Source organism: Eschrichtius robustus, chromosome 5 (assembly GCF_028021215.1).
Source record: "Eschrichtius robustus isolate mEscRob2 chromosome 5, mEscRob2.pri, whole genome shotgun sequence".
Taxonomy (NCBI): domain Eukaryota; kingdom Metazoa; phylum Chordata; class Mammalia; order Artiodactyla; family Eschrichtiidae; genus Eschrichtius; species Eschrichtius robustus.
Genome location: NC_090828.1, coordinates 62,273,852 through 62,293,114, shown reverse-complemented (window position 1 = coordinate 62,293,114; position 19,263 = coordinate 62,273,852). Strand labels below are relative to the sequence as shown.

General features: G+C 45.3%; 1 protein-coding gene across 1 annotated transcript; it reads left to right on the top strand.

Annotated features, from left to right (window-relative positions):
* Window positions 1-6,786: 6,786 nt before the first annotated feature.
* Window positions 6,787-9,449, top strand: SP5 (Sp5 transcription factor). The gene is made up of 2 exons (XM_068543929.1): window positions 6,787-6,996; window positions 7,696-9,449. Exons 1-2 carry the CDS (start codon window positions 6,946-6,948, stop codon window positions 8,845-8,847), a joined length of 1,203 nt encoding a protein of 400 aa, XP_068400030.1. The 5' UTR covers window positions 6,787-6,945; the 3' UTR covers window positions 8,848-9,449.
* The last annotated feature ends 9,814 nt before the right edge of the window (window positions 9,450-19,263 follow it).

Below are 19,263 nucleotides of genomic sequence, written 5' to 3'. Positions count from 1 at the left end.
CCTTTGGCTGCTTTGATGGTTCCTCTCCCTCTGTTCATCTTCTAATTGGGGTTTCCTCGCAAATTCTGCCGTAGCTTTTCTCTACCTGCTTGACCTCCACTCACTTCAGTGAGCTCACTTATTCCACCATTACTACTTCCCCAAAATTCACAAGTCCTTATCTCTAGCCCTATCACTCGCTTGCACTGCCCACTCCCCACACTTCCAGCTTTCTGCAAGCATTTCTCCATGAATATCCAGCCTACATCTTAGACTCAATTCAGCCCAAAACTGAATTCAGGACTTCCACTTAACTCCATTCTGTCTTTTTTCTTTAATCTCCCACTTTGTCAGCAATTGAACCATTCTTGCTGCCTCACAGGCCAAAACTTTGAGTTCCTTTTGATTTTTTAACAGCTTTATTGAAATATAATCAGGTATCACACTATTCATCCATTTAAAGTGCACAATTCAATGGTTTTTAGTATAGTCACAGAATTGTACAACCATCACCACAATAAATCTTAGAATATTTTACCCCCACCAAAGTCACAAAACAATCGTTTCCTATTCTTCCCTCCACACAGGGCCTGGTAACCACTGATTTACTTTCTGTCTCTGGATTTGCCTATTCTAGACATTTCATATAAATGGAAACATACTACATGTAATCTTTTGTGACTGGATTCTTCCACTTAGTATAATGTCTTCAGAGTTCATCCATTTCGTAACAGGTATCAGTATTTAAGACATTTTTACAGCTGAATAATATTCTGTTGTATAAATGTAACACATTTTGTGTATCTATTTATCAGTTGATGGACATTTGGGTTGCTTCTACCTTTTGGTTATTGCGAATAATGCTGCTATGACATGCGTACAAGTTTTTGTGTGGACATATGTTTTCAATTATCTTTGATCTATATTTAGGAGTAGAATTATAACTATGTGGTTAACATTTTGAGAACTGCCAAATTGTATTTCAAAGTGGCTGCACCATTTTACATTCCTACCAGCAGTTCATGAGAGTTTCAGTTTTATCACGCCTTGCCAAAACTTACTATCTTTTTCATCATAGCCATCCTCGTAGGTGTAAACCAGGGCCTCATTTGGTTTTTATTTGTATTTCAGTGATGGCTAATGATGTTGAGCATCTTTTCATGTGCTTATTTGCCTTTTGCATATCTACTTTGGAGAAATGTCTATTCAAATCCTTTGCCTTTTTTAAAAAATTGGGTTAAAATTGTTGAGTTGCAAGAGTTCTTTATACATTATGGATACAAGTTTCTTATTAGATATATAATCTCCAAATATTTTCTCCCATTCTGTGGGGTTTTTCACTTTTTTGATGGTATCCTTTGAAGCACAAAGTTTTAAATTTTTATGAAGTCCAATTAATCTATTTTTTCTTTTGCCACTTGTGCTTTCGGTATATCTAAGAAGGCGTTACCTAACCCAAGGTCATAAGGCCTTACTCCTATGTTTTCTTCTATGAGTTTTATAGTTTAACTCTTGTGTTTAGATCTATGATCCATTTAGAGTTAATTTTTATGTATGTTGTAAGGAAAATGTCTGACATCATTCTTTTACATGTGGATATCCAGTTGTCCCAGCACCATTTGTCAAGAGAGGGATCTTTTTAATTTTTCCCTTTGTTTTATCTCTTATTCCAACCTGTTAATCAAGTTTTGTTCTTTTTCCCTTTAAAATGTCTGTCACTGTTCTACCACACCAGTTCCCAGATTAGGCCTTTACCATCTCACACAAAGATATCTGCATCCATGTCTATCCTTCCCAGCCCTCAGCAAGCCAACCTTCCTAAAGAAGGAAATTTAAGAAATGAATTGAATTTATGTAATTCACCTGCTCAGGAGCCTAAAGTCCTACTATTGAATACATATAGCATCAGGGCCAAACTCTTCTCTCTGATTCTCTAATACGGCCCCACCCAGTTTATACTAGCAAATCAAAGATGCAAAATTTCATCTTCCATGGTTATTCAGCTCCTCCCTGAAGGGGAGTTCTCTTTCCTTGCTGTACTTTCCCCTCCCTTCTATGAACCCAATTAAAATTCCATAGGTCCTTAAAGGCTCCTTCAAACCCCAGCTCCCTGATAAATCTCCCTTAACTACCCCAGCCCTTGCCAGTGCTCTCCTCTGTGTCCCGACTGCGTTTGTGTGTTCTGTAGCACCAATCACTATGCAGGTAACACTGGTACACACAATTCTACGCTACCACCCAACACCAATAAGCATCTATTGAACAGCTACTGAAGTTCACAGCACTGAACAGGCATGACACATGTATGTGAACATTGTTTCCTTCTGCCGTCAAGTGGGGGAGTCTAATTGGATGAGATAAAGTATCCCTCCTAGATTTAGAATTCCACTTCTTCCTCCATTACATACTGATCCAAATTTGAAGAGTAAGCTTAAAGTTAACTCAAGGTTTCTAGTTGAAACTTTCCAAAGCCAAGCCAGTGTTTTCCAAAGATTCCCAGCATTGTAATTCCTTGCTACTAAATGCTCTCGGCTGTAATAACGATCCCGGCCCTGTTTCAGGCGCAAGCATTAGGGCATCTGTGATTTGGTTTGAAGTTTAAACTGTGAGATGGCTCCAAACCCTCACAGTTAAGAGTGTGTCCGATTGCAACACCCCCTCCCTACCCACCACTATTTTAAAAAAAAAACAACTTTCAAATTGAAGAGGCAAAGTGTGATCTCTTCCCTGTTGAGAGCTGAAAACAATAGCAGCTTTCTGCTCTAGCATAACTTCAAAAGGCTGCCGAGTGACTGCTCTAAGAATACGTGGTTGTAGATGACCGAAGAAACGCACCGGCCTCCTCCTGCAACTCTGCTCTACTAGCACGAAGGAAATTCTGCCCCCTCCCCTCCCAGCACCTTTAATAAAACAACGACTGGTACTGTATTAACTAGGCGGATGCGCGATCTTGGAAGGTTAAGGCTTTGGCAGACAAGGGGCGAGACTGGGCGGTCAAGCAACACCCTGCTGTAAAGAGCCGGTGAATTAAGAATTTGTTGAAATGACCTAAATAATGTACAGATTTTTTAAAAATCAACTGAAAATGGGAGACCGGTTGGATTGACCCCAGGGGCAGGAGTCCCCGGTTGCTGCAAGAAAATGCCTGAGGCGCGGTACCAGGCTCGGCGCGAAGTTGCAACCCCAGAGCTCTCAGTAAACACTTTTTTTTTTCCTGGAGTAGATTCCGGAGCGCGCACACCAGGTCAGTCCATCACGCTAATGCCTGTGCGGGTTCACCTACCCGCCTCTCCTCGCAGGTAGCACCTGGTCAGCACTTGCCCGCCCGCGAAGAAACCGCGAGGCCAATTTCGCAGCCTCGGAACCCTGCTGCTTGGAGAGCTACTAGGAGAACTGCTCCGCTGCGCCAGCAGCCGCCGGGAGGCTGGTATTCCTCCTCCCCGCCCCCCCTCGCCGTGGTTAAAGTTTGCTCCCCATTCGCCGCTTCCCACCCCCGCCCCCTGCCTCCGCCCTCGAGCTGGAGGACCACAGAGGAGTTCCTGGGTCCTCGGTGCACAAACACACCCACCAACAAAAGAAAGCCCATTAAATCTTCCCTCCTGCGAACTCGCGCCCCAGCGGATACCTCTTTGAACTGACCCCGCCCCCGAAGCCCCCGCAGCCCCCGCGCCGTCTGGGGCTCGCCCGGCCCTCCTGGGCTCACTCCCTCCTCCCGGCTGCGCACTTTTGCAGCGCGCTTGGTCTTTGATGTCTCTTTACATTATGGCAGAGCAGCCACACGCTCTTCCCGGGCGCAGGGCTTTGTGTAACGGAACTGACATTTGGCCTTAATACCTGTATCTCTTGGTGATTGCAACAAATTTCTAAAATAAATATTGTACTTTGATCTCCCGGCATTGCATTTTTAATGGACGCTCCGAACATTACTTCATTAAGAATAAGTTTTTCAGGAGCCCCGAGTGCAAAGGGAGAGAGGCTAAACAGCACTTTGTGAAAGTCTCTCTCCAGAGTTCAGCTTGCGCCTGGGAGGGCTGGAATCCCGGCGGGTGTTCACAAATGGAGGAGAGGCCCAGAGCCAGGACTTCAAACAGTCAAGGGAGGGCCTACCATGCACCCGCACAATCCTAAATACTTTGAATGTATTTACCTCTTTTAAGCCTACAAGGACTCTACGAGGTGAGCATTGCTATAACCCCCATTTTACAAATTGGGAAACTGAGGCACAAAGTGGTTGAGTAAGTTGCTGGCCCAGGTCATCAACTAGAAAGTGGCATCTAGAAATCGGCCTTCAGATTCTCAGAGTTGGAGCTCTTAACACCAACCCACTACTCTCTCCCTGCTGGCCATTGATGGTGGCTTATTGGCTAACGGGGCATCTTGGAGAAAAAGTTCTCTTCTATAACAACTATGGAGATGTGAATTGGCTTCTCTTGCCTTTTTGTTAAAATAGTGAACAGATTCGGCAAACGAGAATGCCTTCTGGCCTGCTTGGCCCAGCCCGGCCCGCAATCACCGATAGTGGAGGTCGAAGAGCCCAAAGGAGTCCGAGAGGAAACTCACTAAGGGACCAGGCCCGCTTCGACAGTGCCGACAGGTGCCTTCGTGTGTGTGCACCATGGGACTCCCTGGCCTCTGACTTGCAGGCGGGAAAGGGCTCCTTCCCCTCCCAGGCTTCGCGGGTAATCGATTTTCTGGACGCGGCGTGGACAAGTGTAGGTCTTCCGGGCCTCCGGAGCAAAACACCAAGTCCCCTCTCTTTCCTAGCTCCCAGAGCACTCGGACCTCCTCTTCAGGAGCCAGACCGCGTCGGCCGAGCTGTGCAGTCACTGCTCACCGTTCCTGGGTGACACCTTGTTGCAGAGAAGAGGGGCGTGCAAGGTCGGGGCTTGCGAAGTGCTCAAGCATAGTATTTGGGCTGCATTCGGCCCGTTCGTCTTCAGCAAGATGTTTCTATTTTGCTGGCGGGCCCTGGGTGTGGGGAAGTGGCCTGGTGGCATAGTGTCCTGACCCCCTAATGGGAGTGCAGAGGGCACCAATACACAGCCCAGACTCCGACTCAGAAGCCTGTTGGTGTTGGGGTAACCGCTGGCGCCGCACGGCGAGCTGGACCACCTGATCCGACCTATCCACGTCAGTCCCGGCTGCTGTGCGGTACTCGGGAGGACCATACGCAGGAAGCCTGGGCGCGAGTTGGCTCAGAGGATCCCTGCCCGGTCGGCCGCGTCGCAGAGAGGAGGCGGTGTACCCGGAGGCCGCAAGTGGAGCGGGGTTGGCCAAGCCCAGGAGGCCCACTCTGCTGCGCCGTTCCACGGAGCGTGGCCGCCGGCGGGAGGCCTCAGAGGCCATTCCCGGCCCCTAACGCCCTCAGCGCGGTGAGGACACCGAGGCGCCCCTCCTGCTCTCCCGGGTGAGGAGATCTGGGTGTCCGTACCGCCCCTGCAGGACGCGCCTTGCGCCGTGGGCCGGAGGAAGGCAGGTGGCCTGCCGTCCCTCCTGGGCCAGGCATGGCTGGCAGCGAGGGTTTGGGGAGACCACACTCTGGAGAGCGTTTTCCTGACCCCAGCGAAGCACGGGCCCGCGCCTGAAGAAATTTCTTTTCTTTACAAAGGTGCTGGGAACAACAGTTTTTATTGACTTTTCTTTCCGGTTAGAGAGCCACCCTCGTACTATCTGTGGTTTGCTCAACAAGAACAGCTACGGGCTTCCTCCACCGCGCCTTACTTTTTTCGGTTAGTTCCCTGTAGGTGTGTGCGGCTTGCAGGAGTGCGCACTTGCCTGGCCGGGCTTGGCGCCGGGGTGGGGATTTCTAGCATCTCTGTGGGTTTCAGGGGAGCTTAATAGCGGTCAGCTGCCTGCTCCGAGAGAGAAGAGCAAGACACCAAACATTTCCCCCTCGGGTTGCTCTGGGTGTCCCGCCAAGCTTAGCTTTGGGGGTAAGCGTGGCCCGGGTGTTTTTCTCAGGCTCACTATTTGCAAAAGTTGTGGCCCGAGAACTTCCAGGTCGCCAGCAGGAACGTCGCAAGAGAGGCGGGCGGCCCTGGAGCGTGCGCGCCACCCACCGACGCCCTGGGCGGCCGCCCGGCCCCGCCCCGGGTCCCAGGGCTGCTCACCGCTCCGCGGCGGCTGGGCTGGGGGAGGAACGAGGAGCACGAGGCGGGCGGGGCGCGGGGCGTCCCACGTTCAGCCCCGGGAATTCCCTCGGGTCCAAGGTGTGCTCGCGTTGACTACGTGCTCGGGCCGGTGCCTGTGCTGTCCAGGTGCCGGGTGTGAAAGTACGGGGGGTGGAAAGAAGAGAATTACCCTCATCTTCGTCTCCAAGTCCCGCGCCTGGAGGCCGAAGGCAGATTTCTCTGGAGATAGCAAAGATACTTTGTCACTTTGGGCGCTGCCTTGGCGCAAATCTTTAATTGCAAGGGAGCGGGTGGGGGGGGGAGAGGGGGATAGAGTGTCTCAAGCAACCCAAGCGCGGGTCTCCAGGCGGCAAGGCCCCCTTTGATCAGGAAAATCCAATTATTTGTGTATATACATTTCCCACATAGTGATTACTTCATTAATTGTCCCGCCTTTATCTCCTCCCTTCCCATCCCCCCTAATAATCAGTTCTTTTATCCAGACCAACAAACACACCATAGGAGCTTTGTGGATTCAAAGGATTTGCTTTCGCTTCTGAAAGAGCCGCTATTCTTTGATGATTGGGTAGCGGCAAACTTCAAAGCCATAAATCTTCCCTCTGACTGGCTGGCGGCCCAGCAAAGTCCTTATCAAATTCTTGGAGGTGAGCCTGAAGCGCTCAGACCGCTCGCGGGGCGAGCGAGCGGGTTGCGGCGAGGGGCGCGGGCGGGGAGGGCCCCGGCGCGCAGAGAGGGCGCCCGGGAGGGACGCTAAGGCGGCCCTTCGTCCTCGCCTTCGGGTCTCCATGCCTCAGCAGCGCCCTGCTCCTCAGCCAACGGCCCGCAAGCCATAGCCATGGCCGCCGTGGCCGTCCTCCGGAACGACTCGCTGCAGGCCTTCCTCCAGGTCAGGGCTGGGCTCGGAGGGGGCGAGGGAAAGGTGGGAGGGGTCATGTCTGGATCTTTCCTGATATTCTGTGCACCCTGAATTTCAAAGGGAATCCCGCTCGGTGGATGCCAATGGAGTGAGACCTAGGGGTGCCCACACCAACTTCACACTGAACCCTGGTGTCAAGACTGTGGCCTTTGTGGGAGGGACGCGCGTATCCGGGGGTTGTTCGGAGGTGCGCGTCTGGCTGAGGACGGGTCCCAGCTCACCCCGCTGGGCCCTCCTGGGGCGGGCGGAGGAGGAGCGCGAGAGTAGCGTGGAAATGAGAGCTTAAAAGATGGGAGGGAAGGCGGATGGGCAGCCGGGCTGTGGGTGTTTCCAGACCCTTTCTGGCCGCGGAGCCTGGAGTGGCCCGTCGGATCTCTCTCTCCTCCCACTTTGTTCCTGCCTTCCTCTGAGGCTAGATGGCGTCTCTTTGCACCACGTAGTTTCACAGGAAGCGCTCCCGCGCTCCGCGTCCAGGTAGCGCAAGCACCAAAAGTTTCCCGGGACTGGTGGGTGCGTGCGTGGTGTGCGGTGGCGGGGGAGGGACACCCGGGACGGGGGAGGGGCGGCGGTATAATAGCCGGCGTGGGTGTGGCGGGCCGGCCCGGAGACGGCGCTTGGAGCGCTAACCTTTTGTCTCTTCTCCGCCCTCCCCTGCCGCCGCCTATGCAGGACCGCACCCCCAGCGCCTCCCCGGACCTGGGCAAGCATTCGCCCCTGGCGCTGCTAGCCGCCACCTGTAGCCGGATCGGCCAGCCGGGCGCTACGGCGCCCCCGGACTTCCTGCAGGTGTCCTACGACCCCGCGCTGGGCTCGCCCTCCAGGCTCTTTCACCCGTGGACCGCCGACATGCCGGCGCACTCGCCCGGCGCGCTGCCATCCCCGCACCCCAGCCTGGGGCTGACGCCGCAGAAAACGCACCTGCAGCCGTCCTTCGGGGCGGCGCATGAGCTGCCGCTTACACCCCCTGCAGACCCCTCGTACCCCTACGAGTTCTCACCGGTGAAGATGCTGCCCTCGAGCATGGCGGCGCTGCCCGCCAGCTGCGCGCCCGCCTACGTGCCCTACGCGGCCCAGGCCGCGCTGCCGCCCGGCTACTCCAACTTGCTGCCGCCGCCCCCGCCGCCTCCGCCGCCCACGTGCCGCCAGCTGTCCCCCAACTCGGCCCCCGACGACCTCCCGTGGTGGAGTATCCCGCAGGCCGGCACCGGTCCGGGAACCTCGGGGGTTCCGGGGGGCAGCCTCTCCGGCGCCTGTGCGGGGGGGCCCCACGCGCCCCGCTTCCCGGCCTCAGCGGCCGCCGCTGCCGCCGCCGCCGCCGCCGCCGCCGCGCTGCAGCGGGGCCTGGTGTTGGGCCCGTCGGACTTCGCGCAATACCAGAGCCAGATCGCTGCGCTGCTGCAAACCAAGGCCCCCCTGGCGGCCACGGCCAGGAGGTGCCGTCGCTGCCGCTGCCCCAACTGCCAGGCGGCGGGCGGCGCCCCGGAGGCAGAGCCGGGCAAGAAGAAGCAGCACGTGTGCCACGTGCCGGGCTGCGGCAAGGTGTACGGCAAGACGTCGCACCTGAAGGCGCACCTGCGCTGGCACACGGGCGAACGGCCCTTCGTGTGCAACTGGCTCTTCTGCGGCAAGAGCTTCACGCGCTCGGACGAGCTGCAGCGGCACCTGCGGACTCACACGGGCGAGAAGCGCTTCGCCTGTCCCGAGTGCGGCAAGCGCTTCATGCGCAGCGACCACCTCGCCAAGCACGTCAAGACGCACCAGAATAAGAAGCTCAAAGTTGCTGAGGCCGGAGTCAAGCGGGAGGACCCGCGGGACCTGTAAGCCCACCCGGGGGCGACTCGATGCCTCTCCCGCCTCGGGCTCCCTACCCAGCACCTCTTCGGAGAGGTTCCGGGGGCCTATGGGCCGCCGGCCGAGAGGAGACCCAACAGAGGCACTTAACTTGCCCCTTCCTGCTTGCCCGCCTCCCAAAAGTGACGCCAGGCCGCCAGCTCCCTGGCCGGCCTGCGGACAGGGACCGTGTGCCCAGGAAGAGCAAGGGAGGTAGGGTTGAGAGCTCTGCGTCACGAAAGAGCAGTTTCAGGCTCTGAACCATTCCCACCATCTGGGAGACCTACAATTTGGGGGAACTACCCTGGGCTGACCTTTGTATATAGGAAACGCTGCTGAAATCAAAGCGGAAGAACCTTGAGAGATTTGAAATAGTGCTGGGTTTTTTGCTAGGACTGGGCCGGGCTTTGTACAGGTTATTTAATAGCTTTCTTAAAGAATAATTATAATAATTATAACATTAATTAAAATGTTACTTTTGTCCTCAGCTCCATGCAGAGCTACAGCATGAAATGTCTCTGTAAAGCAATCAGCAGTTGCAGCCTGAAAATAAATACGTTAACTCCGGGGTCACCTCGGGAAGACCCCGCTGAGCCGGTCTCATTTGATCTTTTCTCCTTCCGGGAGGCTTTACAAAGCTGTCAGGTTTCACCGGGAGTTTGAAGGCTCCTGTAGGCTGCCTCTGTCGGAGGCTTCTTTGGTTTGGAAGGTTCTGGGCAAGTGTGTCGGGTGCAAAGATGCAGAAAGTAGGAGAGCAGGGTCAGTTTTGTGGTAAAGAGATTAGGGCAAGCTTTTCCAATCCCACCTTGAGTTTCTCACGCGGCCTTAGGACTTGACCAGAGACTGTCGGGCTTCTCTTAAAAGTTGATACCTGCTGCACATACAATACACGATCTTTTTATCTGGTGAATTGCCTGTGGCTTTCCATTTGTTGGTACTCTCAGAGGTCACAGGCGAGCTGCGCTTCCTCGTGGCAGCCGGCTACGCTGCTGTCTGCAAGGGTACTACTAACTCGAGAATCTGTTCATAGATGAGATTTTGGAGAGTTACAGAGAAACTAGGGGCCCTTGTTCAGCTTGGTCTTTGCTTGGGAAAGAAGCGGCTCTCCTGTATTTCAGCCCCGTCATGATACACAACCTTGTCTTGCTTGTTTTCTTCTTAATCCTTTTGCTGTGGCAATCTTACCAGTCTTGTTTCACAATAGCCTCTTAGGGATTTCTGCCTAGGCCTGGAAGTTTAGTTCCATTTTGTGTCTTGGGACTTTATTTTTTCAATCACTGCGGTAGACTAAGATTTTCTCAGGGAGGAGCCAGGAATACTCATATCTAGGTTTCTCACCTGTCTCTAAAATGTGAAGTTTTAAATGTGAAGTTTACAAGTGTTTTTTCAACTCAGCTGACTCCTGGATGTTTTCTAATATGTGAGTTTTTAACCTGAAACCAAAACCTTAGTCTTCTGATTTAGAACTAGCAAAGAAAAGAAATTGTTCTCAATTTTGTTACTATGTTAAACTGGCTGGCATCATTAATGCCAAATTTCAATGGAACTGAATAATTTTTTCATGGTAGTAGAAGTGTATATAAATTGATAGGATTTCACAGTTTACACACTGCTGTTACCTTGCCTTTCGTTTGAAGTCAAACTGAACGGTAAGTTCTTAAAAACCAGGAGGGTTGTGCTTGAGACTTACTGTATTAAGTAAAACTCAACCAGCAACATAGTTGAGATGAAAATTACTTTTATACTCCTAAGAAATAGCATTTTTACTTTGTAACTTGGGACAAGGTGGTAACTATTAAAATCACTGTGGGACTATGCCTTAGAACCTGTTACTCTCATTAGAGATTTTGGAACTATTTAATGACAAAATGGAATGTGAGTCTTTAGGGTTCTTTACCTGCAAAGGGCAGTTTGGGCTGGCTAAATTCTCAAGGCTGTGACAGTTTTGCAAGCAATAGTAATAAGAAAGTTGCTACACAGTAACATTAATATGCATTTAAATGTGTAATCTTAATCTACATCAAGATTGTTGAGAATAATTTCTATGAAGAGTTACAGAAACTCTCACATCTAAACCATGCCCTGGGATTGACTTCAGAGACAGAAAAGGTTTTTTGGCAGATGATAGGGAAAGAGGAGTCCTTGTTAGAGAGTGAAAAGACCAAGGGCTTTCTTTGGAAAATTTGAAACGATTCTCTCATGTGAAAGAAAATGCCCTTGGTAGAGAAAGAAAACTGGCAATTTTGAAGTGAGTCTACTAGCTATTATTGACAGCTACGATCATTTAGCATCCAAACAGGTGAAGTGTTGAAGATAAAATTTCCTTATAACTTTAACTTTGTTGTTAAGAGAGAAAATAGGTAAAATGTATGAAATTTTGTATCTAAACAGATAAGGTGTTGAAGATAGTTTTCTTATAACTTTGTGGTGGTTAAGAGAAAGATAAAATATATGGAATTTATCTAAAAATACAATATTTATAATTTTAAAAAGCAGAATGAAGTCATTTGATGACAAATCACTTTCTTAGTTTTTAGGTAATTGAACCTGCAAATTTTAAAAGCTTGGTAAAAGTATAGGCTCTAGACTAAAGACTGTTCCTTATTGTCAGTGCAAATCTGTGTTCCAATTACTTTAGAAAAAAATATTTATGCCATTATCCAAATAGAAGCCAGGAAGTCACAATAATGTGATATTATTATCCAAGTGTAGGAAAACATTTCATGTTTATACTGAAAAATAAGCTAATAAATGCTCAGAAATACAAGTTTGACAATGAAGAAATGTATTAGATTATGTAAGCTTTTAAAATGTGAACTGCTGCTGCATGCTTTATTTGGTTCATAAAACTGCAACCTACTATGGTATTATCCATTTACGACTTTTAAAAATTATTTTAAAATAAATCAGTATGCAAGAAATATATGCATAAATGATGTAAATTAAGCACATTTAATTTAATTTTAATGACATTCAAATTTAAAGAAGTTCAGAAGCAAATTACTTTTAAATGTAAACTGAAATTTATTTTTTATTTGGAATTTTGCCATCATCAAAAAAGAAAGTTTAATCCACCAACTGAATTCAAGGCTTTACTTAAGAACCGCAGAACCAAATTCAAATGAGTTAAAAACCAATTGAAGAAACTATGTTAATGATGGCCTCAAATGTCAATAGACATTTTGTTTTTTAAGCAACTGTTTTAGTAGCATGCAAATATAATGTAAAGTGTCATATTTTAGAAAATTCTAAAATAAGTGTGATATGATTACATTGTTTAACACAATTGATAAATGAACCATTTGACCAAAAACTTGGAAACATGGAGAAATTGAGTTATCAGTAATTTAGGTAATTTGGAATTGTATGTTTCTGAACTTATTAACAACACTGTATAGTTTTCTGCTTTTCTCAAGGGAAAATTGTGCAAATTCGCCTTTTGCTGACCATTAATTTGGAATAGTTTTGGTAATGAATGAAAGTAAATTATGTTAAAGAAAATACAGCTACATTATTCACCATCATGTTAAATAAGTCTTTTCTAGTTTCAGTTAGAGTTTAAATCTTATAACTATGTTGTGTATGTTGTTTTAACTTATTTTCCCTTAAGTCAATCAGACAACACATGCCTATTTAAAAAATTAATATTGATGAGATTGCTTCTGGCAGAAACCTACATGAAACAGTATTTGTAGAAAAGGCAGTTTTTCACCCCAGTTTGCACTTCATTTCTATTTTAATACTATTGGGTTTTAGATATTCAGTTTAAAGCAGCATCTTCAGTGTTTCCCATCTGTTTTGGTTCTGCTGTGAGACTTTCACAGACCCTTTAGCAGTAGCTATACCTTCACACTAACGTGAACACCTACTAAGTTGTTTAGGGCTCTAAAATTGCAAACCACTTTTACTTGTGTTAGCTCACCACATTAAATAATGACAAGTTGTGGTAAATTGACATTATCTCACTGGGAAATCATCTGTTGTGGAATCAGATTCAAACCTAAAGCTTTGTTTTCTAGTAAATGTGATTATGCTTTGCTAATGTCCCAAATTGAGGGCCACTCAAAACAAGTCATACTAATGTTGTATTAAATATCATTTCCTTCCTCTGGTTTGCATGGTAGAGGGGAACTTAAAAGAGTATGAAACCAAGGGCAGCTTTGACATGAGGACATGTGCCAACATAGTTTGATAAACTAGGAACAAATAAGGAAAACATCTAGATAGAAAGATATATGTTGGTAATGAGACATATATTTAGATTAATACACCAAAATGACAGGTTTCAGTATTGGGCCACTATAATTGTAACCTGATTCATGTGGCATTCAATATATATAAACAGGGACTTCCCTGGTTGCGCAGTGGTTAGGAATCCGCCTGCTAATGCAGAGGACACGGGTTCAATACCTGGTCCGGGAGGATCCCACATGCCGCGGAGCAGCTGGGCGCGTGCGCCACAGCTACTGAGCCTGTGCTCTGGAGCCCGCGAGCCACAACTACTGAGCCCGTGTGCCACAACTACTGAAGGCTGCGCGCTTGAAGCCCATGCTCTGCAACAAGAGAAGCCACCGCTGTGAGAAACCCGCGCACCGAAAGGAAGAGTAGCTCCCGCTCGCTGCAGCTAGAGAAAACCCGTGCACGGCAACGAAGACCCAATGCAGCCAAAATATATATATATGTGTATATATATATATATATATATATATATATATATATATATATATATATATATACGTGTGTGTATATATATATATATACACATACATATATATATATATACACATATATATACATATATATGTGTATATATATGTATATATATGTAAACAGTATATTTTTCTCTGGTGTTCAGACTTGACACATTTTTGCATAAAGATCTTTGTGTCAATTCCTCCTCCCTTGATTGTTTTTAAAGAATCAACAATGTTTCAAGTTAATTTATGGACATTGTAAAATAACTTACATAATGTTACTTCCTAAAATGAGTAACTGATATTGTTCAGCAAAGATGTAATCAAACAGCTATGGACCTTCATAATTTTTTTTTGATAGTTTCACAGTTGTTTTACTGTTACAATTTATTACCAATTGAAGATTTGCAAGTGATGATTGATATAGTATTCATTTTCATGCTGACATTTTGATTACTTCCCTTTCTAGACTTTATATACTTCTCCTTCCATGTCTTTAGTGATTATGCTGAAGCATAATCCTCAATGGGGTATTTGACACTTAATTCGTAATTCAACCCATGCATGTGAACTGCAGTAGTTTCTGCACAACACATAATAAACTACATTAACTAATATATTTTGGTTGTCTTCCTAATACCAAAATTTAATTCAGGGGAAATAAATCAAGTTCCTAGTTTGATACAGATCTTCCTTGACTAACAATGAGGTTACCTCCCAATAAACTCATCATGAGTTGAAAATACCGAAGTTGAAAATGCGTTTAATACGCCTCACCTAGCGAGCATCATAGCTTGGCCTAGCCTACCATAAACATGCTCAGAGCACTTCCATTAGCCTACAGTTGGGCAAAATCTAACACAAAACCTATTTTATAATAAGGTGTTGACTATCTCATGTAATTTATTGAATACTATACTGAGAGTGAACAACAGCATGGTTATATAGGTACAGGATGATTGTGTTTCGGTTGTTTACCTTGGTGGTGGCGTGGCTCTCTGGGAGCTGTGGCTCGCTGCCCTGCCCAGCAGCACAGGAATACCCTACAGCATATCGCTAGCCCAGGAAAAGACCAAAATTTGAAGTTTGGTTTCTACTGAATGTGTATCACTTTCACCACATCATAAAATCAAAAAATTGTATGTCAATCTATCATAAGTCAGGGATGCCTGTATATAAAAATCTGCAGCTTTCACTTCTCAAAATGTTGTTTCAGCATTATGAAGATTTGGTTTGCCCATTATAAAATGGAAGTTTGTTTTATAGCAAAACTATTTAATTTTTTTCCATTAGTTTCCAAAACCCTAACATCAAAAATACACTAAAATTTTCTGAGGTCTAAGGCAGTGTCTAGATATCACCTGATTCGTTAATACCATGTTAAACCATTCAGTCACATGGATGCTTTCTAATGATTTTGTGTTTAGCATAATCTAAAACACGGATGAAAAACATCTGGCCCTCAGCTTAATTTCATCCAATTCACAAGGCAAGTATCAAAGCTAAATCCTCAGTTATGCTTATGGTTGGGAAAATGTGTCTTAATTTGAAAAGTGTTTGGTGGCAGTTTCCTAAAACTCTATGTAAGTTACCATGAAAGCTTATTTCTCTTATTTCTGTCTTTGTAAGTTTTATTCTTATATTCTGTATGTCTCTTTACTTGTGGATGCCACGTCTTCAACATATTCGTGTTCATCTCTAGCATGGAAACTCACTTTGTGTCATGTGTCTCTCTTCCTTTTCTTGATGTATCTATGCCCATTATTTTATTTTGCTCCCTATAATGCAGGACTTGACAGGATTCTAAACTACAATTATTTAAAACCTGTTGTATTTTTAATAGACACATATTCCTTGGTCTAAATTTTACATGTGAGTGAGTTAAATTTAGAGTTCTATTTATAGATTCAAATCATGTTTTATTTATGCATTACATGGCTGCTGTTTACTGCGGATTTGTGAACATCATTTTACTTTCAGTTGTCATGGAAAAAATATTTCCATGACAATTGAGAGTAAAATTGTAAAATATGGTAGAGAATTATGGTTTGAGGTAATACCAGGTTGGATAGATTTTAATTAGTAAAAAGCATACAAAAGAAGTAGATTACCTAAATCTGTAAACAGAACCCTTTATTTATTGAGCTAAGGTTTTAATGAAGGGGATGTGAACTAAGACCTATAAGCATTTATCGATCTTTATTCCTTTTTAAGGTTATTATATTTGATGGAAGTTTCTTTTTCTCTCAAAGCCTTTATTCTCCTCTGTTTGATCCTTGATGAAGTTCATGTCATCTCTCCATACCTCAGGCAACTGCCAAGAAAGTCATTTTGGTGACAGATCTTGTACTGAGACTGGGTTTGGAGTAGAAAGCTGCTGAAGTTTTCTAAGGAGAAAGTACTCCCTTCATCGATCATGATTCAGGCTTGTCAATAGCAAGTCTGTGTGCCCTGAGCAGCTAGTAGCTGGAAGCTGCCCCCTTGCTTCTGTAGCACAGAGGTCTAGAGGTAGTGAAAAGGGAAACAGATCAGAGGGAATAACATGACCACGGGGAATAACAGACATTTGGAAGATCCTGTTTAGACAGGATGTTCCTAAAGGGGGTGGAAATAGGGCCATTGGGTAGAAGCTGAAGGAAAAGGCTTGATCACTTTCTCAAAGTTAGAATGGACCCCTGGAAAGTGCCTTCCTCACCCCAGGTTGGTTTTTTTCTTCCTTAAACCAAAGCTGAGTATGAGTAGGCTGTAGGGGAGATGCAGACCTTGACTGAGTTGGACTTGGAGGATCTTTATGGTCTCTTCCAAAGCTGAAATGCTTCAAATCCAAAATCTGTAAATCAAAAAATCCAAATACATTTTATTAAGGCTACTAAAAATGCAAGTTATATGGATATTCCTGGCATTCTGGCACCTGATTTCAGAAACCCAGTTTTTGAAAATATAGTTTATTCTTAAATAGTTAAAGGTATTAAAGAGAAGCAGAGTCATTTGGGATAAATCAGTCAGCCTCTCTGCAAGTAATATCAGAAGGTAGTCACATGATCTTAATATTGGTTTTTGAAAATAACACTTCTGGGGGTGTCAGTCTTTGTAAATGCTGTATCATGATGCACATCACCAAGTCCTGTTTTTATGTATGGAAATTTCACAGTACAATGACAGGATGGAAAAGTATAGGTAACTTTTCAATAGTTATGTAGGTGTAATCATTTAGATTTACAAACTGTGGCCTAGCTAAATTTAAGGAAACCATTCTTTCCCCATACCCTCGAAGTCAGTCAAGTTGATATATGTAATTAATACGTGAGCTGCATACTTAATTCAGTATTTGCTATTTATAATTATTAGATGCAGAAAACTCAGGCAAAACAAATTCAAAACATGTATACATAACTAAATTCAATTCACCAAACATTTATTTGAGTTTACAAGATGTAAGGTGCATTGAGGATTCGAAGATGAACACAATCCAAGGAGCTCACAGTCATAAAGGAGTTAAGACATATACACAAATGAATGTAATACAAGTCCTAACTAAAAACCCAGGAACGAAATTCCTATTATAACAAAAAGGAAAGAGAAATTACTTCAGGTAAAACAATGTTAAACTATTTTATGCCATAAATGTTTCTGTCTTCAGCAACAACAGTCCACAGACTCCGCAGCCTTCAGAATCCATTTAGGTTTTTACATGGAGTTGAGAGTTCAAGACAGTGTGGTCCCTAGACCAGCAGCATTAATATCACTTGGGAACTTGTTAGAAATGCAGATTCTTGGGTCCAGTTCCAAGTTACTAAATCAGAAACTCTGGAAAGCGGCCCAGCAATCTGTGTTTTAATAAGTCCTGCAAGTGATTCTGATGCACACTAAGGTTTGAGAACCACTGGTCTAGGAAATTGTACCTTTTATAATGCATGAGATTAACCTATGGAAAACAAGCAAATTCAAGCCTAACACATTTCTCATAAGATATTCTGGGGAAATAGAGAATGGACAGGCCACTTGGCTGAAATCCCTCACCCAATCAAGAGACCCAATTGAGAATCTTCTAACTCCTGATGAGAAGACAGCAATAGTCTTAATTACAGAGTGATTCTTCTGTGCATCTTCTACAATTATGTAGACAATTGTTCTTTTATAGTAGTATTTAATACACATAGAAGGTTTGGATTTTTGAATCATCAATCATATTTTATGTTAGTGGAATTTTCCCAAGAAAGTGGAACAGTGACTTTTAACAACATCTGTTTTCTTCGAAGCAGTGCTCAGCTAACTGAGCAGTTTGGTTTTTTAGTGTTGTTGGATGATTAATAACTAATTGTCTTAGGGCACGTATAAACTCTACCACTAAGAGTGAAAAATACATGTACACTCAATGCTGCAGAAATACAATGATGGCACTTCTAAAACACAAGCATGGTTGCTTCAAGCCTTTGTTTTGCTAAATAAAAGGGCTTTAAAAACTACTGATAGGGAAGTGCAGAGTCCTAGGGCTTCTTCGTAGAGGCCCAAACTTAGGAAGTTGTAGATATTTATCTAAACCCGGGGTCTTCAATTCCTCTGGCTTCACTGCTGTCCTCCTCAGCCCACCCCTCTCCTCCACCAAATCTTTCTTGCTCAAGGTGCATCTCAGGGCTGTTTCTCAAACCAGAGCATGATTTTGTAACATTTCTTTGAAAAACATTTTATTTCTGACCTTTGGAATTATAGAAGGATGCTGGGAATTACCAGTACCAGGGAAACTTGTAACATAAATGAGAATAGCTCCAAAATTTTTTCCAGTGAATGAACCTCTTCCTCTGCCTCCAAATCTAAACTATCCATCATTGATTTGGGGTACTTTAGGAGGACACTTAGTGAATGACAACAAAAATCTAGGTTGATGATGACTATGGCATATTCCCAAGGAGTTCCCCAGACCCTGAAAGATCAAGGGAGCTCTCTATGACCAGATAAATCTCCCCAACCAGGATTTATAGAAATAGAATTTAACAGGTTGGAGTTGGAGAAGACCTTTAAGATCATCCAGTTTGACCTTCTCATTTAACAGAGGAGACAACTGAGGGCATGCTTAATCAAATGAAACAACCATTATCCAATGTGTCTATGATACATTAAAGAGTAAGTACACTCAGTAGAAACCCAGCAGCCTAGAAAAGGGAGCGATAGTTAAAGATCATGAAGAGTGGGAGAAGACTCAGGGATCAAGACCAGGATCACTTTCTACCCTTAGCTGTTTGGGCAGAGGTAGGGTGGTGGTCCTAGGAAGCTGCTAATTGGCTCCCTCTGCCCCTCCCAGTATCCCGGGTCTCCTGCCTTCTCTGAGGCAATCTCAACTTCCCAGTGCCTTAACAGTCATTCCCTTGCACGCCTAAGTCTCATTGCTTCAGCTTTTAAAGACATCCCCCCACCACAATCTTCCTATGTTATCAAAATCTAAACCCATTTAGAAGATTGTTAAGTGACCATTCAAAGGCCAAAAAAAAAAAAAAAAAAAGCAAAGACCAGAAGGGCAGGGGGTAGAAGAAGCCAGAGCTGAGGAGAAAAAGAGAACCTCTCTGATGGAAAAGAGCTGATAGTGGTGTGGGTGTGTGTCATGTGGAAGACTGATAGATCTGGGGACGTGGAAGGACCATACTTCAGAAGGAACAGGTAAAAAAGGTGTAAAAAAGTCTAGATCCAGAGCACTTGGCAACTATCTCAGCAAAGATTC

Excerpts from the sequence above, each read along its gene's own strand:
- SP5 (XM_068543929.1), top strand. The coding sequence starts at position 6,946 with ATGGCCGCCGTGGCCGTCCTCCGGAACGACTCGCTGCAGGCCTTCCTC. Across the intron at positions 6,997-7,695 it reads CGCTGCAGGCCTTCCTCCAG|GACCGCACCCCCAGCGCCTC; the intron begins GTCAGGGCTGGG and ends CCGCCTATGCAG.